Here is a 27,500-nt window from a genome sequence, read left to right as displayed (position 1 = left end):
GGGAGGGGTGGAGGGAGGGAGGGATGGATGGAGGGGTGGAGGGAGGGGTGGAGGGAGGGAGGGATGGAGGGGTGGAGGGAGGGGAGGAGGGAGGGAGGAATGAAGGGAGGGAGGGATGGACGGAGGGATGGAGGGGTGGAGGGAGGGAGGGATGGATGGAGGGATGGAGGGAGGGAGGGAGGGAGGGCGGCAGGTAGCCTAGTGGTTAGAGTGTTGAATCCCCGAGCCGACAAGGTAAAAATCTGTCGTTCTGCCCCTGAACAAGGCAGTTAACCCACTGTTCCCCGGTAGGCCGTCATTATAAATAGGAATTTGTTCTTAACCGACTTGCCTAGTTAAATAAAGGTTAAATAAAATAAGAAGGATGGAGAGATGGAGCAATACAGTATTTGTTCTAATGGTAATTTGATTCTAACCTATGACACTATGAGAGAGAGAGCAGAATGAGGTAAAGACAGAGAGAGAGCAGAATGAGGTAAAGACAGAGAGAGAGAGCAGAATGAGGTAAAGACAGAGAGAGAGAGCAGAATGAGGTAAAGATAGAGCGAGAGCAGAATGAGGTAAAGACAGAGCGAGAGCAGACTGAGGTAAAGACAGAGAGAGAGAGCAGAATGAGGTAAATACAGAGAGAGAGTGAGAGCAGAATGAGGTAAAGACAGAGAGAGAGCAGAATGAGGTAAAGACAGAGAGAGAGCAGAATGAGGTAAAGATAGAGAGAGAGCAGAATGAGGTAAAGATAGAGCGAGAGCAGAATGAGGTAAAGACAGAGAGAGAGCAGAATGAGGTAAAGACAGAGAGAGAGAGCAGAATGAGGTAAATACAGAGAGAGAGCGAGAGCAGAATGAGGTAAATACAGAGAGAGAGAGAGCAGAATGAGGTAAAGATAGAGAGAGAGCGAGAGCAGAATGAGGTAAAGACAGAGAGAGAGCAGAATGAGGTAAAGACAGAGAGAGAGCAGAATGAGGTAAAGACAGAGAGAGAGAGAAAGAGCGAGAGCAGAATGAGGTAAAGACAGAAAGAGAGAGGAGAATGAGGTAAAGACATAGAGAGAGAGAGAGAGAGAGAGAGAGAGAGAGAGAGAGAGAGAGAGAGAATAGAATACCAAGTGAACAACCAATGAATCATGAAGTTGGTTGAGAGAATGCCAAGAGAGTGTAAAGCTGTCATCAAAGCAAAGGGTGGCTACTTTGAAGAATCTAAAATGTAAAATACTTTTTTTGGGTTACTCCATGACTCCATGTGTGTTATTTTATAGATAGGTGTTGTTGTACAGGGTCAGCCATAGTATGATAGGTGTTGTTGTACAGGGTCAGCCATAGTGGTATGATAGGTGCAGTGTAATGTGTTGTTATACAGGATCAGCCATAGTAGTACTGCGCCCCTGGAGCAGATGAAGGTTACGCGCCTGGACATGTTCGACTGTGCAAAACCCCATTTTGTCATAAGCATCGTCACATAAATGTTTCCATCATTTCCATCTATTACTCTGAATCGTTCTCATGGACGATTAAATTAGTACATTTTTAAAATGGGAAACATATGGCCGCCTTTAATTGGCCAATTCCTCTTGTCAATGTAGTGTTTTCTCTGATGTAAAACCCAATGGAGAGACAAACGCTGTTAAGACAGGCAGACAGACAGACAGACAGACAGACAGACAGACAGACAGACAGACAGACAGACAGACAGACAGACAGACAGACAGACAGACAGACAGCAGCCTGTACAGTATGCAGTACTGTCTGCATATAGGCATCAGAACACCAGGCATCAGAACACCAGGCATCAGAACACCAGGCATCAGAACACCAGGCATCAGAACACCAGGCATCAGAACACCAGGCATCAGAACACCAGGCGACAGAACACCAGGAATCAGAACACCAGGCATCAGAACACCAGGCATCAGAAGCACCAGGCATCAGAACACCAGGCGACAGAACACCAGGAATCAGAACACCAGGCATCAGAACACCAGGCATCAGAACACCAGGCATCAGAACACCAGGCGACAGAACACCAGGCATCAGAACACCAGGCATCAGAACACCAGGCATCAGAACACCAGGCATCAGAACACCAGTCATCAGAACACCAGGCATCAGAACACCAGGCATCAGAACATCAGGCATCAGAACACCAGGCATCAGAACACCAGGCATCAGAACACCAGGCATCAGAACACCAGGCGACAGAACACCAGGCATCAGAACACCAGGCATCAGAACACCAGGCATCAGAACACCAGGCATCAGAACACCAGGCGACAGAACACCAGGCATCAGAACACCAGGCATCAGAACACCAGGCATCAGAACACCAGGCATCAGAACACCAGGCATCAGAACACCAGGCATCAGAACACCAGGCGACAGAACACCAGGCATCAGAACACCAGGCATCAGAACACCAGGCATCAGAACACCAGGCATCAGAACACCAGGCGACAGAACACCAGGCGACAGAACACCAGGCATCAGAACACCAGGCGACAGAACACCAGGCATCAGAACACCAGGCATCAGAAAACCAGGCGACAGAACACCAGGCATCAGAACACCAGGCATCAGAACACCAGGCATCAGAACACCAGGCATCAGAACACCAGGCATCAGAACACCAGGAATCAGAACACCAGGCGACAGAACACCAGGAATCAGAACACCAGGCATCAGAACACCAGGCATCAGAACACCAGGCATCAGAACACCAGGCATCAGAACACCAGGCGACAGAACACCAGGAATCAGAACACCAGGCATCAGAACACCAGGCATCAGAACACCAGGCATCAGAACACCAGGCGACAGAACACCAGGCATCAGAACACCAGGCATCAGAACACCAGGCATCAGAACACCAGGCATCAGAACACCAGGCATCAGAACATCAGGCATCAGAACACCAGGCATCAGAACACCAGGCATCAGAACACCAGGCATCAGAACACCAGGCATCAGAACACCAGGCGACAGAACACCAGGCATCAGAACACCAGGCATCAGAACACCAGGCATCAGAACACCAGGCATCAGAACACCAGGCGACAGAACACCAGGCATCAGAACACCAGGCATCAGAACACCAGGCATCAGAACACCAGGCATCAGAACACCAGGCATCAGAACACCAGGCATCAGAACACCAGGCGACAGAACACCAGGCGACAGAACACCAGGCATCAGAACACCAGGCGACAGAACACCAGGCATCAGAACACCAGGCATCAGAAAACCAGGCGACAGAACACCAGGCATCAGAACACCAGGCATCAGAACACCAGGCATCAGAACACCAGGAATCAGAACACCAGGCATCAGAACACCAGGCATCAGAACACCAGGCATCAGAACACCAGGCATCAGAACACCAGGCATCAGAACACCAGGCATCAGAACACCAGGCATCAGAACACCAGGCGACAGAACACCAGGAATCAGAACACCAGGCATCAGAACACCAGGCATCAGAACACCAGGCATCAGAACACCAGGCATCAGAACACCAGGCATCAGAACACCAGGCATCAGAACACCAGGCATCAGAACACCAGGCGACAGAACACCAGGCATCAGAACACCAGGCATCAGAACACCAGGCGACAGAACACCAGGCATCAGAACACCAGGCATCAGAACACCAGGCATCAGAACACCAGGCATCAGAACACCAGGCGACAGAACACCAGGCGACAGAACACCAGGCATCAGAACACCAGGCGACAGAACACCAGGCATCAGAACACCAGGCATCAGAAAACCAGGCGACAGAACACCAGGCATCAGAACACCAGGCATCAGAACACCAGGCATCAGAACACCAGGCATCAGAACACCAGGAATCAGAACACCAGGCATCAGAACACCAGGCATCAGAACACCAGGCATCAGAACACCAGGCATCAGAACACCAGGCATCAGAACACCAGGCGACAGAACACCAGGCATCAGAACACCAGGCATCAGAACACCAGGCATCAGAACACCAGGCATCAGAACACCAGGCATCAGAACACCAGGCATCAGAACACCAGGCGACAGAACACCAGGCATCAGAACACCAGGAATCAGAACACTAGGCATCAGAACACCAGGCGACAGAACACCAGGCATCAGAACACCAGGCATCAGAACACCAGGCATCAGAACACCAGGCATCAGAACACCAGGAATCAGAACACCAGGAATCAGAACACTAGGCATCAGAACACCAGGCGACAGAACACCAGGCATCAGAACACCAGGCATCAGAACACCAGGCATCAGAACACCAGGCGACAGAACACCAGGACATCGAAAGCATCTACCATCTAGTGTTCTATTACTCAGTAAGACACGGCATACATAAACCACATCTCTTCTATCCTTTACTGAATCACTAGGATCCTAACTACTACCATAACTCAGGAGACTACATCCCTCTATCCTCCCTCCATCTCCTGTCCTTTACTGAAACACTAGGATCCTAACTACTACCATATCTCAGGAGACTACATACCTCTATCCTCCCTCCATCTCCTTTCCTCAACTGAAACACTAGGATCCTAACTACTACCATAACTCAGGAGACTACATCCCTCTATCCTCCCTCCATCTCCTGTCCTTTACTGAAACACTAGGATCCTAACTACTACCATATCTCAGGAGGCTCCATCCCTTCTATCCTCCCTCCATCTCCTTTCCTCAACTGAAACACTAGGATCCTAACTACTACCATAACTCAGGAGACTACATCCCTCTATCCTCCCTCCATCTCCTGTCCTCAACTGAAACACTAGGATCCTAACTACTACCATAACTCAGGAGACTACATACCTCTATCCTCCCTCCATCTCCTGTCCTCTACTGAAACACTAGGATCCTAACTACTACCATATCTCAGGAGGCTCCATCCCTTCTATCCTCCCTCCATCTCCTTTCCTCAACTGAAACACTAGGATCCTAACTACTACCATAACTCAGGAGACTACATCCCTTCTATCCTCCCTCCTCATCATCTCTCTATCTCCTGTCCTCTACTGAAACACTAGGATCCTAACTACTACCATAACTCAGGAGACTACATCCCTTCTATCCTCCCTCCATCTCCTGTCCTCAACTGAAACACTAGGATCCTAACTACTACCATATCTCAGGAGACTACAGCCCTTCTTATCCTCCCTCCTCATCATCTCTCTATCTCCTGTCCTCAACTGAAACACTAGGATCCTAACTACTACCATATCTCAGGAGACTACATCCCTTCTTATCCTCCCTCCTCATCATCTCTCTATCTCCTGTCCTCTACTGAAACACTAGGATCCTAACTACTACCATATCTCAGGAGACTACAGCCCTTCTTATCCTCCCTCCTCATCATCTCTCTATCTCCTGTCCTCAACTGAAACACTAGGATCCTAACTACTACCATATCTCAGGAGACTACATCCCTTCTTATCCTCCCTCCTCATCATCTCTCTATCTCCTGTCCTCAACTGAAACACTAGGATCCTAACTACTACCATATCTCAGGAGACTACAGCCCTTCTTATCCTCCCTCCTCATCATCTCTCTATCTCCTGTCCTCAACTGAAACACTAGGATCCTAACTACTACCATAACTCAGAGGACTACATCCCTTCATCATCCCTCTATGTATCCTCCCTCTCCTCCGTGCTCCACCTCTCCATCCGTTGGCAGAGCAGAACACAGGGGAGATAGAGGGCTGAGTAGGAGACTCTCCAGCGTTATGGTTCTACACATGTCATGTGTAATCTGCCCTACCAACAGCGCTTAGAATAATTATTCATATTTAATCAGCTACGCAGGATTTTACATCGTCTGCCTGCCGCATGCTAAGTCCTTTCCCTTGTTCCATTATAAAACTTTTACACAATCACACTGCTGCCGGCGAATGAGAGGAGTGAGGGAGAGGAGGAGCGCAGTAGGGGTGGAGGGGAGGGAGGGAGGGGTGGAAGGGAGGGAGAGAGGACAGGGTCTAAATGGAAAGGGGAAAGTGGTTGGGCTTATAAAAACATAATGGGCTTGTCTGCTTTGATAAACTGACAACGTGGCTGGAATACACACAGAGAGAGAGGGGGAGGAAGGAAGGAAGGAAGGAAGAGAGAGAGGGGGGAGGAAGGAAGGAAGAGAGAGAGAGAGAGGGGGGAGGAAGGAAGGGAGAGAGAGAGGGCAAACAAAGACGTGAAAACGAGATGATGAGGAAAAACAGAGGGGGGGAGGAATAAGGTGGGGGGATAAAAGAAAAATGGAAAGTGATGAAGAGGAAGACAAAGTGTGCAAAAGCGGGAAGGAGAGGTGAGTCTGAGGGGAGGGACCATGGAAGAGCCAGAAGGAGAAGAGAGGCTGAGGGGAGGGACCATGGAAGAGCCAGAAGGAGAAGAGAGGCTGAGGGGAGAGGAGGGACCATGGAAGAGCCAGAAGGAGAAGAGAGGCTGAGGGGAGGGACCATGGAAGAGCCAGAAGGAGAAGAGAGGCTGAGGGGAGGGACCATGGAAGAGCCAGAAGGAGAAGAGAGGCTGAGGGGAGAGGAGGGACCATGGAAGAGCCAGAAGGAGAAGAGAGGCTGAGAAGAGGGACCATGGAAGAGCCAGAAGGAGAAGAGAGGCTGAGGGGAGGGACCATGGAAGAGCCAGAAGGAGAAGAGAGGCTGAGGGGAGAGGAGGGACCATGGAAGAGCCAGAAGGAGAAGAGAGGCTGAGGGGAGGGACCATGGAAGAGCCAGAAGGAGAAGAGAGGCTGAGGGGAGGGACCATGGAAGAGCCAGAAGGAGAAGAGAGGCTGAGGGGAGAGGAGGGACCATGGAAGAGCCAGAAGGAGAAGAGAGGCTGAGGGGAGGGACCATGGAAGGGAAGAACCAATCGCCATGTTGTGACTATGCCAACCATCTTCAGAATAGAAGGTGTTGATGTCAGAGTCTCAGATTGTAAACTGAATGAGGACTGACAAGAACATCTTCTCAAAGGGTTGATCATGTCAGATTGAAAAAGGGAAACAGAATCCAAACTGCCATTTTGCGAAAGCCAGTACAGTATGCCTCCAGAATAGAAGGGTTTCTCATCAGATTGTCAACTAGAACTAAAAATAAGATTCACCCTGCTTCAGAAGGGAGCGGTTTAATGCCCATAACATTTATCTTCAAGGAAGGGAATTTCAGACCGCCATTTTGTGACTATGCCAACTAAGGCCCTGCGACAGACTAGCGTCCTGTCGAGGGAGTTTACATGTATATCATTATCTAACACTACAGAAACAGGAGATAGACTAGCATCCAGGGAGTTTACTTGTAAATCATTACCTAACACTACAGAAACAGGAGATAGACTAGCATCCAGGGAGGTTACTTGTACATCAAGCTAGCTAACACCACAGAAACAGGAGATAGACTAGCGTCCAGGGAGGTTACTTGCACATCAAGCTAGCTAACACCACAGAAACAGGAGATAAACTAGCATCCTGTCCAGGGAGGTTACTTGTACATCAAGCTAGCTAACACTACAGAAACAGGAGATAGACTAGCGTCCAGGGAGAGTACTTGTACATCAAGCTACGTAACGCTACAGAAACAGGAGATAAACTAGCGTCCTGTCCAGGGAGGTTACTTGTACATCAAGCTACGTAACGCTACAGAAACAGGAGATAAACTAGCGTCCTGTCCAGGGAGGTTACTTGTACATCAAGCTACGTAACGCTACAGAAACAGGAGATAAACTAGCGTCCTGTCCAGGGAGGTTACTTGTACATCAAGCTACGTAACGCTACAGAAACAAGAGATAAACTAGCGTCCTGTCCAGGGAGGTTACTTGTACATCAAGCTACGTAACGCTACAGAAACAGGAGATAAACTAGCATCCTGTCCAGGGAGGTTACTTGTACATCAAGCTACGTACGCTACAGAAACAGGAGATAAACTAGCGTCCTGTCCAGGGAGGTTACTTGTACATCAAGCTACGTAACGCTACAGAAACAAGAGATAAACTAGCGTCCTGTCCAGGGAGGTTACTTGTACATCAAGCTACGTAACGCTACAGAAACAGGAGATAAACTAGCATCCTGTCCAGGGAGGGTACTTGTACATCAAGCTACGTAACGCTACAGAAACAGGAGATAAACTAGCATCCTGTCCAGGGAGGTTACTTGTACATCAAGCTACGTAACGCTACAGAAACAGGAGATAAACTAGCATCCTGTCCAGGGAGGTTACTTGTACATCAAGCTACGTACGCTACAGAAACAGGAGATAAACTAGCGTCCTGTCCAGGGAGGTTACTTGTACATCAAGCTACGTAACGCTACAGAAACAAGAGATAAACTAGCGTCCTGTCCAGGGAGGTTACTTGTACATCAAGCTACGTAACGCTACAGAAACAGGAGATAAACTAGCATCCTGTCCAGGGAGGTTACTTGTACATCAAGCTACGTAACGCTACAGAAACAGGAGATAAACTAGCATCCTGTCCAGGGAGGTTACTTGTACATCAAGCTACGTAACGCTACAGAAACAAGAGATAAACTAGCGTCCTGTCCAGGGAGGTTACTTGTACATCAGGCTACGTAATGCTACAGAAACAGCAGATCCTTCCAGACTCAGACAAGGCTGACTTCATAATAGAAGGAGGTGATCATGTCAGAATCTGACGGTGAAGAGTAACAAGGTAACGAGGACTCACCCTGTTCCAGAGGAGGTGGTTTAACTCCTGTAGCCTTCATCTTCAGAGCCTCCTTGGCCGACATGTCGCAGCAGGAGCCTTTATTAGTGTCCTGGTCGCTATCGGCCTGATCACTATCGCCATGACCACTGTCTCTAAGGCTGGCTCGCTCTGGGTCCTTGAATGTCGAGCTGCTACAGGACAAGAAACAATTAAAGATATAAATATATAGGGTTAGGGTTTAGGGTTTAGGGTTAGGTTTAGGTTTAGGGTTTAGGGTTAGGGTTTAGGGTTAGGTTTAGGGTTAGGTTTAGGGTTAGGTTTAGGGTTAGGTTTAGGGTTTAGGGTTAGGTTTAGGGTTTAGGGTTAGGTTTAGGTTTAGGGTTAGGTTTAGGGTTCAGGCTTAGGTTTAGGGTTAGGCTTTAGGGATAGGTTTAGGGTTAGGTTTTGGGTTAGGTTTCCTTTACTAGTACTGAACCCTAACCCTTTACAGTTATAACCAGATCCTTTACTAGTACTGTACCCTAACCATTTAGGGTACAGTACTAGTATAGGATCTGGTTATAACTATAAAGGGTTAGGGTACAGTATTTGTATAGGATCTGGTTATAACTGTAAAGGGTTAGGGTACAGTACTAGTATAGGATCTGGTTATAACTATAAAGGGTTAGGGTACAGTACTAGTATAGGATCTGGTTATAACTGTAAAGGGTTAGGGTACAGTATTTGTATAGGATCTGGTTATAACTGTAAAGGGTTAGGGTACAGTCCTAGTATAGGATCTGGTTATAACTGTAAAGGGTTAGGGTACAGTACTAGTATAGGATCTGGTTATAACTATAAAGGGTTAGGGTACAGTACTAGTATAGGATCTGGTTATAACTATAAAGGGTTAGGGTACAGTACTAGTATAGGATCTGGTTATAACTATAAACGGTTAGGGTACAGTACTAGTATAGGATCTGGTTATAACTATAAAGGGTTAGGGTACAGTACTAGTATAGGATCTGGTTATAACTATAAAGGGTTAGGGTACAGTACTAGTATAGGATCTGGTTATAACTATAAAGGGTTAGGGTACAGTACTAGTATAGGATCTGGTTATAACTATAAAGGGTTAGGGTACAGTACTAGTATAGGATCTGGTTATAACTATAAAGGGTTAGGGTACAGTACTAGTATAGGATCTGGTTATAACTATAAAGGGTTAGGGTACAGTACTAGTATAGGATCTGGTTATAACTGTAAAGGGTTAGGGTACAGTACTAGTATAGGATCTGGTTATAACTATAAAGGGTTAGGGTACAGTACTAGTATAGGATCTGGTTATAACTATAAAGGGTTAGGGTACAGTACTAGTATAGGATCTGGTTATAACTATAAAGGGTTAGGGTACAGTACTAGTATAGGATCTGGTTCTAACTATAAAGGGTTAGGGTACAGTACTAGTATAGGATCTGGTTATAACTATAAAGGGTTAGGGTACAGTACTAGTATAGGATCTGGTTATAACTATAAACGGTTAGGGTACAGTACTAGTATAGGATCTGGTTCTAACTATAAAGGGTTAGGGTACAGTACTAGTATAGGATCTGGTTATAACTATAAAGGGTTAGGGTACAGTACTAGTATAGGATCTGGTTATAACTATAAAGGGTTAGGGTACAGTACTAGTATAGGATCTGGTTCTAACTATAAAGGGTTAGGGTACAGTACTAGTATAGGATCTGGTTATAACTGTAAAGCATATAGACTATTGTGATTCGTGATGAGTCCTTACCTTTGAACAAACTGCTGCCTGCTGCCCATGTAATTGGGCTCAGCGGGAAAATTGTCTGTCTGTGAAGAACGGAGAGAGGAGAGAGTTTACAACGTGTTGTCTTACACCCAAACGTGTCCCCTGTCGGTGTTGTGTTACACCCAAACGTGTCCCCTGTCGGTGTTGTGCTACACCTGAACCCTGCTAAATGGAATGTACAGTTGAAGTCGGAAGTTTACATACACCTTAGCCAAATACATTTAAACTCAGTTTTTCACAATTCCTGACATTTAATCCTAGTCAAAATGTCCATTCTTAGGTCAGTTAGGATCACCACTTTATTTTAAGAATGTGAAATGTCAGAATAATAGTAGAGAAAATTATTTATTTAAGCTTTTATTTCTTTCATCACATTCCCAGTGGGTCAGAAGTTTGCATACACTCAATTAGTATTTGGTAGCATTGCCTTTAAATTGTTTAACTTGGGTCAAACGTTTCAGGTAGCCTTCCACAAGCTTCCTACAATAAGTTGGGTGAATTTTGGCCCATTCCTCCTGACTGAGCTGGAGTAACTGAGTCAGGTTTGTAGGCCTCCTTGCTCGCACATGCTTTTTCAGTTCTGCCCACAAATGTTCTATTGGATTGAGGTCAGGGCTTTGTGATGGCCACTCCAATACCTTGACTTTGTTGTCCTTAAGCCATTTTGCTACAACTTTGGAAGTATGCTTGGGGTCATTGTCCATTTGGAAGACCCATTTGCGACCAAGCTTTAACTTCCTGACTGATGTCTTGAGATGTTGCTTCAATATAGCCACATAATTTCCCTCCCTCATGATGCCATCTATTTTGTGAAGTGCACCAGTACCTCCTTCCCTAAAGCACCCCCACAACATGATGCTGCCACCCCCGTGCTTCACGGTTGGGATGGTGTTCTTCGGCTTGCAAGCATCCCTCTTTTTCCTCCAAACATAACGATGGTCATTATGGCCAAACAGTGCTATTTTTGTTTCATCAGACCAGAGGACATTTCTCCAAAAATAACAATCTTTGTCCTCATGTGGATTTGCATACCGTAGTCTGGCTTTTTATGGTGGTTTTGGAGCAGTGGCTTCTTCCTTGCTGAGCGGCCTTTCAGGTTATGTCGATATAGGACTCGTTTTACTGTGGATATAGATCATTTTGTGCCTGTTTCCTCCAGAGTTTTCACCAGGTCCTTTGCTGTTGTTCTGGGATTGATTTGCACTTTTCACACCAAAGTACGTTCATCTCTAGGAGACAGAACGTGTCTCCTTCCTGAGCGGTTTGACGGCTGCGTAGTCCCATGGTGTTTATACTTGTGTACTATTGTTTGTACAGATGAACGTGGTAACTTCAGGCGTTTGGAAATTGCTCCCAAGGATGAACCAGACTTGTGGAGGTCTACAATTTTTTTCTGAGGTCTTGGCTGATTTCTTTTGATTTTCCCATGATGTCAAGCAAAGAGGCACTGATTTTGAAGGTAGGCCTTGAAATACATCAACAGGTACACCTCCAATTGACTCAAATAATGTCAATTAGCCTATCAGATGCTTCTAAAGCCATGACATCACCCGAATTTTCCAAGCTGTATAAAGGCAGTCAACTTAGTGTATGTAAACTTCTGACCCACTGGAATTGTGATACAGTGAATTATAAGTGAAATAATCTGTCTGTAAACAATTGTTGGAAAAATGACTTGTGTCATGCACACAGTAGATGTCCTAACCGACTTGCCAAATCTATAGTTTGTTAACAAGAAATGTGTGGAGTGGTTGAAAAATGAGTTTTAATGACTCCAACCTAAGTGTATGTAAACTTCCGACTTTAACTGTATCAACACATTCTGATCATGTAACAATGGGTTTAATATGGAATAAAGAGATATGTAATGTATCAGCACATTCTGATCATGTAACAATGGGTTTAATATGGAATAAAGAGATATGTAATGTATCAGCACATTCTGATCATGTAACAATGGGTTTAATATGGAATAAAGAGATATGTAATGTATCAACACATTCTGATCATGTAACAATGGGTTTAATATGGAATAAAGAGATATGTAATGTATCAACACATTCTGATCATGTAACAATGGGTTTAATATGGAATAAAGAGATATGTCACATGACTACATTGTAACCACCCAGGCAGAGAGTCAGTTCCAGGACGTGTTGGTTGGTTAGTTAGTTCATCAGACAGAGCATTATGTTAAGGTGATGTCTAACTCCTAGGTTATCTAAAACAACACCCTGTTCCCTGTGGTAAAATAACTGATCTGATTGCCTCTAGAACGTCCTAAATTCGTCAGAACATGGTCTCTACAAGAAGTCTAAAGTGTTTCACAGGGATGCTGGCCCATGTTGACTCCAAAGCTTCCCACAGTCGTGTCAAGTTGGCTGGATGTCCTTTGGGTGGTGGAACATTCTTGATACACACGGGAAACTGTTGAGTGTGAAAAACCCAGCAGCGTTGCAGTTCTTGACACAAACAGATGTGCCTGGCACCTACTACCATACACTGTTCAAAGGCACTTAAATCTTTTGTCTTTCCCATTCATCCTCTGAATGGCACACATACACAATCCATGCCTCAACTGTCTCAAGGCTTAAAAATCCTTCTTTAACCTGTCTCCTCCCCTTCACCTAGACTGATCAATAAGGGGTCATAGCTTTCAGTCACCGGTCATTTTATTTATTTATTTTATTTCACCTTTATTTAACCAGGTAGGCAAGTTGAGAACAAGTTCTCATTTACAACTGCGACCTGGCCAAGATAAAGCAAAGCAGGGCGACACAAACAACAACACAGAGTTACACATGGAATAAACAAATATACAGTCAATAATACAGTTGAAGAAAATCTATATACTGTGAGTGCAAATGAGGTAAGATAAGGGAGGTAAGGCAATAAAATAGGCCATGGTGGCGAAGTAATTACAATATACCAATTAGACACTAGAGTGATTGATGTGCAGAAGATGAATGTGCAAGTACTGGGGTGCAAAGGAGCAAGATAAATAAATAAATACAATAAGGGGATGAGGTAGTTGGATGGGCTGTTTACAGATGGGCTATGTACAGGTGCAGTGATATGTGAGCTGCTCTGACAGCTGGTGCTTAAAGCTAGTGAGGGAGATATGAGTCTCCAGCTTCAGTGATTTTTGCAATTCATTCCAGTCATTGGCAGCAGAGAACTGGAAGGAAAGGCGGCCAAAGGAGGAATTGGCTTTGGGGGTGACCAGTGAGATATACCTGCTGGAGCGCATGCTACGGGTGGGTGCTGCTATGGTGACCAGTGAGCTGAGATAAGGCGGGGCCTTACCTATCAGAGACTTATAGATGACCTGGAGCCAGTGGGTTTGGCGACGAGTGTGAAGCGAGGGCCAGCCAACGAGAGCGTACAGGTCGCAGTGATGGGTAGTATATGGGGCTTTGGTGACAAAACGGATGGCACTGTGATAGACTGCATCCAATTTGTTGAGTAGAGTGTTGGGGGATATTTTGTAAATGACATCGCCGAAGTCGAGGATCGGTAGGATGGTCAGTTTTACGAGGGTATGTTTGGCAGCAGGAGTGAAGGATGCTTTGTTGCGAAATAGGAAGCCGATTCTAGATTTAATTCTGGATTGGAGATGCTTAATGTGTGTCTGGAAGGAGAGTTTACAGTCTAACCAGACACCTAGGTATTTGTAGTTGTCCACGTATTCTAAGTCAGAGCCGTCCAGAGTAGTGATGCTGGACGGGCGAGCAGGTGCGGACAGCGAACGGTTGAATAGCATGAATTTAGTTTTACTTGTATTTAAGAGCAGTTGGAGGCCACGGAAGGAGAGTTGTATGGCATTGGAGGTTACTAAACACAGTGTCCAAAGAAGGGCCAGATGTATACAGAATGGTGTCGTCTGCGTAGAGGTGGATCAGAGAATCACCAGCAGCAAGAGCGACATCATTGATGTATACAGAGAAGAGAGTCGGCCCGAGAATTGAACCCTGTGGCACCCCCATAGAGACTGCTAGAGGTCCGGACAACAGGCCCTCTGATTTGACACACTGAACTCTATCAGAGAAGTAGTTGGTGAACCAGGCGAGGCAATCATTTGAGAAACCAAGGCTGTTGAGTCTGCCAATAAGAATGTGGTGATTGACAGAGTCGAAAGCCTTGGCCAGGTTGATGAATACGGCTGCACAGTAATGTCTCTTATCGATGGTGGTTAAGATATCGTTTAGGACCTTGAGCGTGGCTGAGGTGCACCCATGACCAGCTCTGAAACCAGATTGCATAGCGGAGAAGGTACAGTGGGATTCGAAATGGTCGCTAATCTGTTTGTTGACTTGGCTTTCGAAGACCTTAGATAGATATAGGTCTGTAACAGTTTGGGTCTAGAGTGTCTCCCCCATTGAAGAGGGGGATGACCGCGACAGCTTTCCAATCTTTGGGAATCTCAGACGATACAAAAGAGAGGTTGAACAGGCTAGTAATAGGGGTTGCAACAATTTCGGCAGATAATCTTAGAAAGAGAGGGTCCAGATTGTCTAGCCCGGCTGATTTGTATGGGTCCAGATTTTGCAGCTCTTTCAGAAGATCAGCTATCTGGATTTGGGTGAAGGAGAAATGGTGGGGGCTTTGGCGGGTTGCTGTGGAGGGTGCCGGGCAGTTGACCGGGGTAGGGGTAGCCAGGTGGAAAGCATGGCCAGCCGTAGAGAAATGCTTATTGAAATTCTCAATTATAGTGGAAAGGGCAGGTGTTCTTAATGTTTTATACACCCAGTGTAGATGTTCTGACATCCCAGAATCAGATAAACTGGAGCCAGGACTGTCTCTCTTCCCCTCTCTCGCTGTATCTCACTCTCTTCCTCTAAATCTATCCCTCTCTCTCTCTCTCTGTCTCTCTTTCTATCTCTCTTTCTCTCTCTCCAACTCTGTCTGTCTCTATCTCACTCTCTCTGTCTCTCTCTCCGTCTCTCTCTCTCTGCATCTCACTGTCTTTCTCCCTCTAAATCTATCACTCTCTCTCTGTCTATCTCTCTCTATCTGTCGCTCTATCTCACGCTGTCTCTCTCTCTCTGTCTCTCTCTCTGTCTCTCTCGCTGTCTCTCTCTCTCTCTGTATCTCACTCTCTTTCTCCCTCTAAATCTACCCCTCTCTCTCTCTCTGGGGTGTCTCGATTGTCCGTCCCGTCAATGTTGCGTCAATGTTGCTGCAGCGTATTTGCTCTGTGGCTCAGAGTCAATGAGGAAAGGGGGAGGGAGGGGAGATGGAAGGGATGGAGAGAGGAGGAGACTGGGTCCCAACTCCCAGACGTGGTCCAGACAGTATCGACATCCTAAACACTGAATGGAGAGACTGAACAGGAGGTCAATGCACTCACTCTCTCTCTCTCTGTCTCTTTATCCACCTCCCCCCTCTTTCTCTTCTCTCTCTCTCAGCCTTTACTTCTCTCTCTCCCTCCCTCTGTCCCCTCCCTCCCTCCACCTCTCCTCAGCCATTATCAGTCATATTAACCTCTCTAATCATTCTAATTAGCCGTGTTAATGAAAAGGTTGCCTGGAGCAGCTCAGAGATCAGAGAGGACCAGACAGTTAAAGAAAAACAGACCTTAGGTTCCTGTGAGGGGTGGCAGCTATCCTGGAGGGTAGGAACGCTGGGCCAGTAACCTAAAGGTTGCTGGATCGAATCCCCGGACTGACAAGGTACAAATCTGTCGTTGTGCTCCTGAGCGAGGCAGTTAATCCACTGTTCCCCGGGTGTTGATAACATGGATGTTGACTAAGGCAGCCCCCCCACCTCTCTGATTCAGAGGGTTAAATGAGGAAGACCCATTTCAGTTGAATGGTTTCAGATATATATCTGACCTGTTATCCCCGTAGCCATAGTGCACTACTTTGGACCAGGGCCCATTGGACACTACATAGGGGATAGGGTGACATTTTGTTTCAAGACAAAAGCCATGGTTTCCAGTTTCCTGTCCAGCCAACAGTATCTTTGATGCTGCGGAGTCGAATGTCTTATATTTTTTTTTATAAATGTCACAAAATAATCATCATGAAGATATCAAATGACTGAATCTCTTTGGAACACAGTGGGTGAAAATAACAAGACTTTTAATGGATAAAAGTGTTCTGTCTTTCTTACTGAGCTAATTACCAGAAATATTTTCATCTCAAGGCATCAAATCACACCTGTTTAAAACTGCAATCTGGAGTCTTGCCAAGAATTTCATCACGACAGAAATGTTCATCTTCTGGAATCCTTAGCAGTAAATGTCACAGAGAGACAGACCACTCCTAGAAGTCTTCACAGAGAGACAGACAGATACCACTCCTAGAGGTCTTCACAGAGAGACAGACAGATACCACTCCTAGAGGTCTTCACAGAGAGACAGACAGATACCACTCCTAGAGTTCTTCACAGAGACAGACAGATACCACTCCTAGAGTTCTTCACAGAGAGACAGACAGATACCACTCCTAGAGTTCTTCACAGAGAGACAGACAGATACCACTCCTAGAGTTCTTCACAGATAGACAGACAGATACCACTCCTAGAGTTCTTCCCAGAGAAACAGACAGATACCACCACTAGAGTTCTTCACAGAGAGACAGACAGATACCACTCCTAGAGTTCTTCACAGAGAGACAGACAGATACCACTCCTAGAGTTCTTCACAGAGAGACAGACAGATACCACTCCTAGAGTTCTTCACAGAGAGACAGACAGATACCACTCCTAGAGTTCTTCCCAGAGAGACAGACAGACAGATACCACTCCTAGAGTTCTTCACAGAGAGACAGACAGATACCACTCCTAGAAGTCTTCACAGAGAGACAGACAGATACCACTCCTAGAGTTCTTCACAGAGAGACAGACAGATACCACTCCTAGAGTTCTTCCCAGAGAGACAGACAGATACTACTCCTAGAGTTCTTCACAGAGAGACAGACAGATACCACTCCTAGAAGTCTTCACAGAGAGACAGACAGATATCACTCCTAGAGTTCTTCACAGAGAGACAGACCGATACCACTCCTAGAGTTCTTCACAGAGAGACAGACAGATACCACTCCTAGAGTTCTTCCCAGAGAGACAGACAGATACCACTCCTAGAGTTCTTTCCAGAGAGACAGACAGATATCACTCCTAGAGTTCTTCACAGAGAGACAGACAGATACCACTCCTAGAGTTCTTCCCAGAGAGACAGACAGATACCACTCCTAGAGTTCTTCCCAGAGAGACAGACAGATATCACTCCTAGAGTTCTTCACAGAGAGACAGATATATACCAATCCTAGAGTTCTTCACAGAGACAGACAGATACCACTCCTAGAGGTCTTCACATGCTCTTGATATTAGGGAGTCAATGTGTGGTATTTCAACAGCACGTATGGAACGAGGTGTGTGTGTGTGTGTGTGTGTGTGTGTGTGTGTGTGTGTGTGTGTGTGTGTGTGTGTGTGTGTGTGTGTGTGTGTGTGTGTGTGTGTGTGTGTGTGTGTGTGTGCAGCATGGCTCAGTAGACACATACAGAGCTGCAGAATGCGGGGGCATGTGAAGGTCGTGACCTTTAGTTCCTTTGTCAAACACGCTCTCTCTCTATATCCACCTGAACCCCTCTCTCTCTCTCTGACTATATATATATATATATATATATATATATATATATATATATATATATATATATATATATATATATATATCCACCTGAACCTCTCTCTCTGACTATATATATATATATATATATATATATATATATATATACATATCCACCTGAACCTCTCTCCCTCTATCTCTCTCTCAAGCAGCCATATCAAAGGGTACAATCTAATAATACAAAATGGTTGAAATTGTTTGGCATTGAAATAATAATTGCCTGCAGTCCTTTGAAATGCAGGAGAGAGAGGAAGAGAGGACAGATGAGTTTGAAGGCCATTTTCAATTCTGACAAAACAGACTCCTCTCCTCTCTCTCATTCTTGTTCTGTGATTCATCCTCTACCTCCATTCAAGCCTGTTTCTCTGGTAGTCAGATATTGAGTTGGAGGCTGGGCTCTCACTGTCTTTGTCTGATTAGTCAGTGTCCCAAATGAAACCCTTTTCCCTGTTTGGTGCACTACTTTAGACCAGGGCCCATGGAGAACAGGCTACCATGGAGAACAGGGTATCATGGAGAACAGGGTATCATGGAGAATAGTCTACCATGGAGAACAGGGTACCATGGAGAACAGTCTACCATGGAGAACAGTCTACCATGGAGAACAGGGTACCATGGAGAACAGGCTACCATGGAGAAAAGGGTACCATGGAGAACAGGGTACCATGGAGAACAGGGTATCATGGAGAACAGGGTATCATGGAGAACAGTCTACCATGGAGAACAGGGTATCATGGAGAACAGTCTACCATGGAGAACAGGCTACCATGGAGAACAGGGTACCATGGAGAACAGGGTATCATGGAGAACAGTCTACCATGGAGAACAGGCTACCATGGAGAACAGTCTACCATGGAGAACAGGGTATCATGGAGAACAGTCTACCATGGAGAACAGGCTACCATGGAGAACAGGGTACCATGGAGAACAGGGTATCATGGAGAACAGGGTACTATGGAGAATAGGGTACCACGGAGAACAGGGTACCACGGAGAACAGTCTACCATGGAGAACAGGCTACCATGGAGAACAGGGTACCATGGAGAACAGGGTACCATGGAGAACAGGGTATCATGGAGAACAGGGTACTATGGAGAATAGGGTACCACGGAGAACAGGGTACCACGGAGAACAGTCTACCATGGAGAACAGGCTACCATGGAGAACAGGCTACCATGGAGAACAGGCTACCATGGAGAACAGGCTACCATGGAGAACAGGCTACCATGGAGAACAGGGTACCATGGAGAACAGGGTACCATGGAGAACAGTCTACCATGGAGAACAGGGTACCATGGAGAATAGTCTACCATGGGGAACAGGGTATCATGGAGAACAGTCTACCATGGAGAACAGGGTACCATGGAGAACAGTCTACCATGGAGAACAGGGTACCATGGAGAACAGGGTACCATGGAGAACAGGGTACCATGGAGAACAGGGTATCATGGAGAACAGTCTACCATGGAGAATCAGGGTACCATGGAGAACAGTCTACCATGGAGAACAGGCTACCATGGAGAACAGTCTACCATGGAGAACAGGGTACCATGGAGAACAGTCTACCATGGAGAACAGGCTACCATGGAGAACAGGCTACCATGGAGAACAGGGTACCATGGAGAACAGTCTACCATGGAGAACAGGCTACCATGGAGAACAGGCTACCATGGAGAACAGGGTAACATGGAGAACAGGGTATCATGGAGAACAGTCTACCATGGAGAACAGGGTACCATGGAGAACAGTCTACCATGGAGAACAGTCTACCATGGAGAACAGGCTACCATGGAGAACAGGGTACCATGGAGAACAGGGTATCATGGAGAACAGGGTACCATGGAGAACAGGGTACTATGGAGAATAGGGTACCACGGAGAACAGGGTATCATGGAGAACAGTCTACCATGGAGAACAGGCTACCATGGAGAACAGGGTATCATGGAGAACAGGCTACCATGGAGAACAGGCTACCATGGAGAACAGGCTACCATGGAGAACAGTCTACCATGGAGAACAGGCTACCATGGAGAACAGGGAATCATGGAGAACAGGCTACCATGGAGAACAGGCTACAATGGAGAACAGTCTACCATGGAGAACAGGCTACCATGGAGAACAGGGTACCATGGAGAACAGTCTACCATGGAGAACAGGGTACCATGGAGAACAGGGTATCATGGAGAACAGGCTACCATGGAGAACAGGCTACCATGGAGAACAGGCTACCATGGAGAACAGGGTACCATGGAGAACAGTGTACCATGGAGAACAGGGTACCATGGAGAACAGGGTACCATGGAGAACAGTCTACCATGGAGAACAGGGTACCATGGAGAACAGTCTACCATGGAGAACAGGGTACCATGGAGAACAGGGTATCATGGAGAACAGGGTACCATGGAGAACAGTCTACCATGGAGAACAGGCTACCATGGAGAACAGGCTACCATGGAGAACAGGGTACCATGGAGAACAGGGTATCATGGAGAACAGGGTACCATGGAGAACAGGGTACCATGGAGAACAGTCTACCATGGAGAAAAGGGTACCATGGAGAACAGGGTATCATGGAGAATAGTCTACCATGGGGAACAGGGTATCATGGAGAACAGTCTACCATGGAGAACAGGGTACCATGGAGAACAGGGTACCATGGAGAACAGGGTATCATGGAGAACAGTCTACCATGGAGAAAAGGGTACCATGGAGAACAGGGTACCATGGAGAACAGGGTATCATGGAGAACAGTCTACCATGGAGAACAGGGTACCATGGAGAACAGGGTACCATGGAGAACAGGGTATCATGGAGAATAGTCTACCATGGAGAACAGGCTACCATGGAGAACAGGCTACCATGGAGAACAGGGTACCATGGAGAACAGGGTATCATGGAGAACAGGCTACCATGGAGAACAGGGTATCATGGAGAACAGGGTACCATGGAGAACAGGGTACCATGGAGAACAGGGTATCATGGAGAACAGGGTACTATGGAGAATAGGGTACCACGGAGAACAGGGTATCATGGAGAACAGTCTACCATGGAGAACAGGCTACCATGGAGAACAGGGTATCATGGAGAACAGGCTACCATGGAGAACAGGCTACCATGGAGAACAGTCTACCATGGAGAACAGGCTACCATGGAGAACAGGGTATCATGGAGAACAGGCTACCATGGAGAACAGGCTACCATGGAGAACAGTCTACCATGGAGAACAGGGTATCATGGAGAACAGGCTACCATGGAGAACAGGCTACCATGGAGAACAGTCTACCATGGAGAACAGGGTACCATGGAGAACAGGGTATCATGGAGAACAGGGTATCATGGAGAACAGGGTACCATGGAGAACAGGGTACCATGGAGAACAGTCTACCATGGAGAACAGGGTACCATGGAGAACAGGGTATCATGGAGAACAGGCTACCATGGAGAACAGGCTACCATGGAGAACAGTCTACCATGGAGAACAGGGTATCATGGAGAACAGGGTACCATGGAGAACAGTCTACCATGGAGAACAGGGTACCATGGAGAACAGGGTATCATGGAGAACAGGGTACCATGGAGAACAGTCTACCATGGAGAACAGGGTACCATGGAGAACAGTCTACCATGGAGAACAGGGTACCATGGAGAACAGGGTACCATGGAGAACAGGGTACCATGGAGAACAGTCTACCATGGAGAACAGGGTATCATGGAGAACAGTCTACCATGGAGAACAGTCTACCATGGAGAACAGGCTACCATGGAGAACAGGCTACCATGGAGAACAGTCTACCATGGAGAACAGGGTACCATGGAGAACAGGGTATCATGGAGAACAGGGTATCATGGAGAACAGTCTACCATGGAGAACAGGCTACCATGGAGAACAGTCTACCATGGAGAACAGGGTATCATGGAGAACAGGGTACCATGGAGAACAGGGTATCATGGAGAACAGGGTACCATGGAGAACAGGGTATCATGGAGAACAGGCTACCATGGAGAACAGGGTATCATGGAGAACAGGGTACCATGGAGAACAGGGTATCATGGGAGTGGATTTATACCCCATCTAAACACCACAAACCTCACAGTAACATCTCAATGGTCCTTCATAGATCTTTGTAAAAAAAAAATGACCTTGTCAGACGTATGAACATCCCATCATGACAAGGACGTCAGTTTTAACCGTTGACTTTTGGACCGACCGACCGACTTTGGAACATGACAACAATAACTGACTTTCTGAACCACCTCACATAGTGTCTGTTACCATGGCAATCTGGGGACAACAGAGGCACAACAAAAAGACAATATACACTACTAGGTCAGTCACCTGCCTCTGCTGTTGCCACCAAATAACCAGGCTGTCATTGCAAATAACAACTTATTCTTAATTGATTGGATAAATAAAGGTTAAATAAATATATATATCACCTTAGTCACTAAAAACATAGTTACTGTCTTAATGTGCATAGCTTCTCTCTGGCCAATGAAATAGACATTAGGAAGCTCTAGAGCTGTCCAATCCACCAATTACAGCCCAGTTCTATCTCCACTAGTACTTCCTCTTCCTGTTGATGTCATGTATCAGGTCATATCTTCTACCAATTACAGCCCAGTTCTATCTCCACTAGTACTTCCTCTTCCTGTTGATGTCATGTATCAGGTCATATCTTCTGCCAATACAGCCCAGCCAATAAATGCAACACTACTGCCAATATGGCCCTCCTAGTGTGTGTGTGTGTGTGTGTGTGTGTGTGTGTGTGTGTGTGTGTGTGTGTGTGTGTGTGTGTGTGTGTGTGTGTGTGTGTGTGTGTGTGTGTGTGTGTGTGTGTGTGTGTGTGTGTGTGTGTGTGTGTGTGTGTGTGTGTGTGTGTGTGTGTCAATATTGCCTTCATTATACAGTACTTGGACACAAAGTACTTGGACAGGAAGATTCCTCCTTTCTGAACCCAGGAGACACAGAGAGATGGATATAGATATACATGGCTGGGAATGGGACTGGGCCACATAGCAGAGACACGGGGCTATTGAAGATTTACAGTAGAAACCACCAGAGGAGGTTCTACTGTAGGAGATGGGGAGAGGGGAGAGGAGGGGAGAGGAGAGGTCAGGACACAAGAGGGGATGAGAGGGGATGAGAAGAGAGGAGAGGAGAGGAGAGGAGAGGAGAGGAGAGGAGAGGAGAGGAGAGGAGAGGAGAGGAGAGGAGAGGAGAGGAGAGGAGAGGAGAGGAGAGGAGAGGAGAGGAGAGGTAAGTGGACAGGTCTAGGGTCAGGGGACTGAGAGAGCATTAGAGTCACAGACAGCTAATAGAGAGAGAGAGCAGTGTGTGTGTGTGTGTGTGTGTGTGTGTGTGTGTGTGTGTGTGTGTGTGTGTGTGTGTGTGTGTGTGTGTGTGTGTGTGTGTGTGTGTGTGTGTGTGTGTGTGTGGAACAGAGACAGTAGTAGTCTATTTCTGTAGTCCCAGTGTGACTGAAACAGTGTTTCTAAGAGTGGCCAGGCAGACAGCACTCCCATTGAGACAAATAGGACAAGAGAGATGCAATGTTCCCAAACTTGAGTGTGTGTGTGTGTGTGTGCGCGTGTGCGTGTGTGTGTGTGTGCGCGGGCGTGCGTGCGTGCGTGTATGCGTGCATGCGTGTGTGTGTGTGTGTAAGTCCCAAGGTGTATGTGGAAGTAAATCCTACCTAACCTTGTCTGTCTGCCAACTGAACTAAGGTATTCTCTGAGATATACATCACATGTCATATATACCCAGGGAACTGAACCAACCTCTATGTTTACTGACAGGAAATGGAGAGAGAGGGAGAGGTAGAGGGAGAGACAAAGAGAGAGAGGGAGAGGGAGAGACAGAGAGACAAAGAGAGACAGAGGGAGAGACAGAGAGAGACAGAGAGAGAGAGAGAGGGAGAGACAGAGAGAGAGAGAGTCAAAGAGGCAGAGGGAGAGAGAGAGAGAGACAGAGAGAGACAGAGAGAGAGAGAGAGAGAGAGAGAGAGAGAGAGAGAGAGAGAGAGGAGAGAGAGAGAGAGAGAGAGTCAAAGAGGCAGAGTGATAGAACAGCAGATAAGGACAGGCGGAGAGAGGAAGTGAGAAATTAACAAACAAACCATTGATCAATCCGTTCTAGAAGAACAGCATTTGAAAGTGATCAGATTAAATGAGGTGCCTCTGTGTTTTCCTGTGTCTACCAGACCAATCAATCTCCCTGCTTAAGTGAACTAAATGCCATCAAAGTTCACTTCCTTCCTACAGCAGGTAAAAATGTATTTCATCCAATTGTGTCATTATTATTAGAGTGAAGGCTCAACTTGATTTCCTGTCATAAACTTCTAGAGAAGGACCTTAAATATCTAAACTACAGCTCATTAAAACAGCTATATGTAGTTATTTATTTACTGAACCTTTAATTAACAAGGCAAGTCCGTTAACAACTAATTCTGATTTACAATGACGGCCTACCTAAAGGCAAAAGGCCTCCTGCAGGGACGGGGGCTGGGATTTAAAAAATAAAATTAATTAATTAAAATATAGGACAAAACAACAATCACGACAAGAGAGACAACACAACACTACATAAAGAGAGACCTAAGACAACAACATAGCAAGGCAGCAACACATGACAACACAGCACAACATGACAACAACATGGTAGCAACACAACATGACAACAACATGGTAGCAACACAACATGACAACAACATGGTAGCAACACAACATGACAACAACATGGCAGCAACACAACATGACAACAACATGGTAGCAACACAACATGACAACAACATGGTAGCAACACAACATGACAACAACATGGTAGAAACACAACATGGCAGCAACACAACATGACAACAACATGGTAGCAACACAACATGACAACAACATGGTAGCAACACAACATGGCAGCAGCACAACATGGCTGCAGCACAAAACAGGGTATAAAACATTGTTGGGCACAGACAACAGCACAAAGGGAAAGAAGGTAGAGACAACAATACATCTCCTAGAGAGTGAGGTTCTCCTTTATTTTTTTAAGTGTTCCACTCAGCTAGCCAGCACCTCGCCTAAATAGGTGTGGGTTTCTTTCGCCTCTAGAGACAACAATACATCACACAAAGCAGCCACAACGCTCAGTAAGAGTGTCCATGATTGAGTCTTTGAATGAAGAGATTGAGATAAAATTGTCCAGTTTGAGTGTTTTGTTGCAGCTCGATCTAGTCGCAGCAGACCCAGGGAGACAGGCGTGGTGATGACAGGGGCAGCAGACCCAGGGAGATAGGCTTGGTGATGACAGGGGCAGCAGACCCAGGGAGATAGGCGTGGTGATGACAGGGGCAGCAGACCCAGGGAGATAGGCGTGGTGATGACAGGGGCAGCAGACCCAGGGAGATAGGCTTGGTGATGACAGGGGCAGCAGACCCAGGGAGACAGGCGTGGTGATGACAGGGGCAGCAGACCCAGGGAGACAGGCGTGGTGATGACAGGGGCAGCAGACCCAGGGAGATAGGCGTGGTGATGACAGGGGCAGCAGACCCAGGGAGATAGGCGTGGTGATGACAGGGGCAGCAGACCCAGGGAGATAGGCTTGGTGATGACAGGGGCAGCAGACCCAGGGAGATAGGCTTGGTGATGACAGGGGCAGCAGACCCAGGGAGATAGGCTTGGTGATGACAGGGGCAGCAGACCCAGGGAGATAGGCTTGGTGATGACAGGGGCAGCAGACCCAGGGAGATAGGCTTGGTGATGACAGGGGCAGCAGACCCAGGGAGACAGGCTAGGTGATGACAGGGGCAGCAGACCCAGGGAGACAGGCTTGGTGATGACAGGGGCAGCAGACCCAGGGAGATAGGCTTGGTGATGACAGGGGCAGCAGACCCAGGGAGATAGGCTTGGTGATGACAGGGGCAGCACACACACACACACACACACACACACACACACACACACACACACACACACACACACACACACACACACACACACACACACACACAGTCACACACACAGTCACACACACACACAGTCACACACACAGTCACACACACACACAGTCACACACACAGTCACACACAGTCACACACACACACACACAGTCACACACACAGTCACACACACACAGTCCACACACACACACAGTCACACAGCACACACAGTCACACACACACAGTCACACACACACACACACACACAGTCACACACACACAGTCACACACACACACACACACACACACACACACACACACACACACACACACACACACACACACACACACACCTCACTAAGTTAATTGAATAATTCCCTTAATTCCCAGAATGCCTTAGAGAGACCGTCTTAATACAGAGCATAGGTGTGTCCCAAACGGCTCCACATTCCATCTATAGTGCGCTACAAAGCAGTGTTATTTATAGGGAATAGGGGGCCGTTTAGAATGCAGACAATAGATTTTCTTAAGCTCGTCTGTTACTTTGATTTGTATCCGTGGCGTCAATCTAATTAACATAATAATTAACATCCCACATCAACAAAAATCTGTCAATTGAATTCGGAGATATCAGTTGTTTTTGCATATGGTGCTGCATGTCTCAGTCCACTTCATCCGTCTGTCGGTGGAGAGCGGCCCAACTGAAGCATTATTGGTCAAACCAGGAGACAAACAAAATCAGTCTGAAACCGTTTAGGTCTGAAACCGATCTAGGACAGGTATTGATCTGGTCTGAAACCGATCTAGGACAGGTATTGATCTGGTCTGAAACCGATCTAGGACAGGTATTGATCTGGTCTGAAACCGATCTAGGACAGGTATTGATCTGGTCTGAAACCGATCTAGGACAGGTATTGATCTGGTCTGAAACCGATCTAGGACAGGTATTGATCTGGTCTGAAACCGATCTAGGACAGGTATTGATCTGGTCTGAAACCGATCTAGGACAGGTATTGATCTGGTCTGAAACCGATCTAGGACAGGTATTGATCTGGTCTGAAACCGATCTAGGACAGGTATTCCTGGTGATTGATTTATTTCAGCCATTTCTGGATGTTTTATTCATTATGTGTCTATGGTCTATAGTAGTAAAATACCAAATACAATATTTTATTTTATCAAATCATGTTTAAATAACAAGGGGTCCAAAAAATTATAAATCCAATATGTAAATGGTCTGTGATATGACTAACACACACACACACACACACACACACACACACACACACACACACACACACACACACACACACACACACACACACACACACACACACACACACACACACACACACACACACACACACACACACACACCAAAGGCTTTGACTTTTAATGGTTAGTGGGCTGGCTGGCTTAACCACGTAAGGGCAAGTCATTCAGTAATAGTATCAGTTACCCACAAATCCTTAGGAACAAGTGTCTATACCTCCTCCAAGACTC

At 46.5% G+C, this 27,500-nt stretch overlaps 1 protein-coding gene across 1 annotated transcript in view; it reads right to left on the bottom strand.

The window, feature by feature from the left end:
* LOC106574799 (protocadherin-17) overlaps positions 1-27,500 on the bottom strand; it is a 160,158-nt gene that overhangs the window by 87,709 nt on the left and 44,949 nt on the right. The window contains exons 3-4 of the mRNA XM_045698419.2: positions 10,428-10,486; positions 8,669-8,841 (exon numbers count right to left, since the gene is read on the bottom strand). Of these exons, the coding sequence (XP_045554375.1) occupies positions 8,669-8,841; positions 10,428-10,486 (232 nt within the window). The remainder of the gene's footprint in view (positions 1-8,668; positions 8,842-10,427; positions 10,487-27,500) is intronic.

Source organism: Salmo salar, chromosome 16, assembly GCF_965601325.2.
Source record: "Salmo salar chromosome 16, fSalSal1, whole genome shotgun sequence".
Classification (NCBI taxonomy): Eukaryota; Metazoa; Chordata; class Actinopteri; order Salmoniformes; family Salmonidae; genus Salmo; species Salmo salar.
Note: the sequence above shows the minus strand (reverse complement) of the source record. Positions and strands in the feature narration are given on the sequence as shown.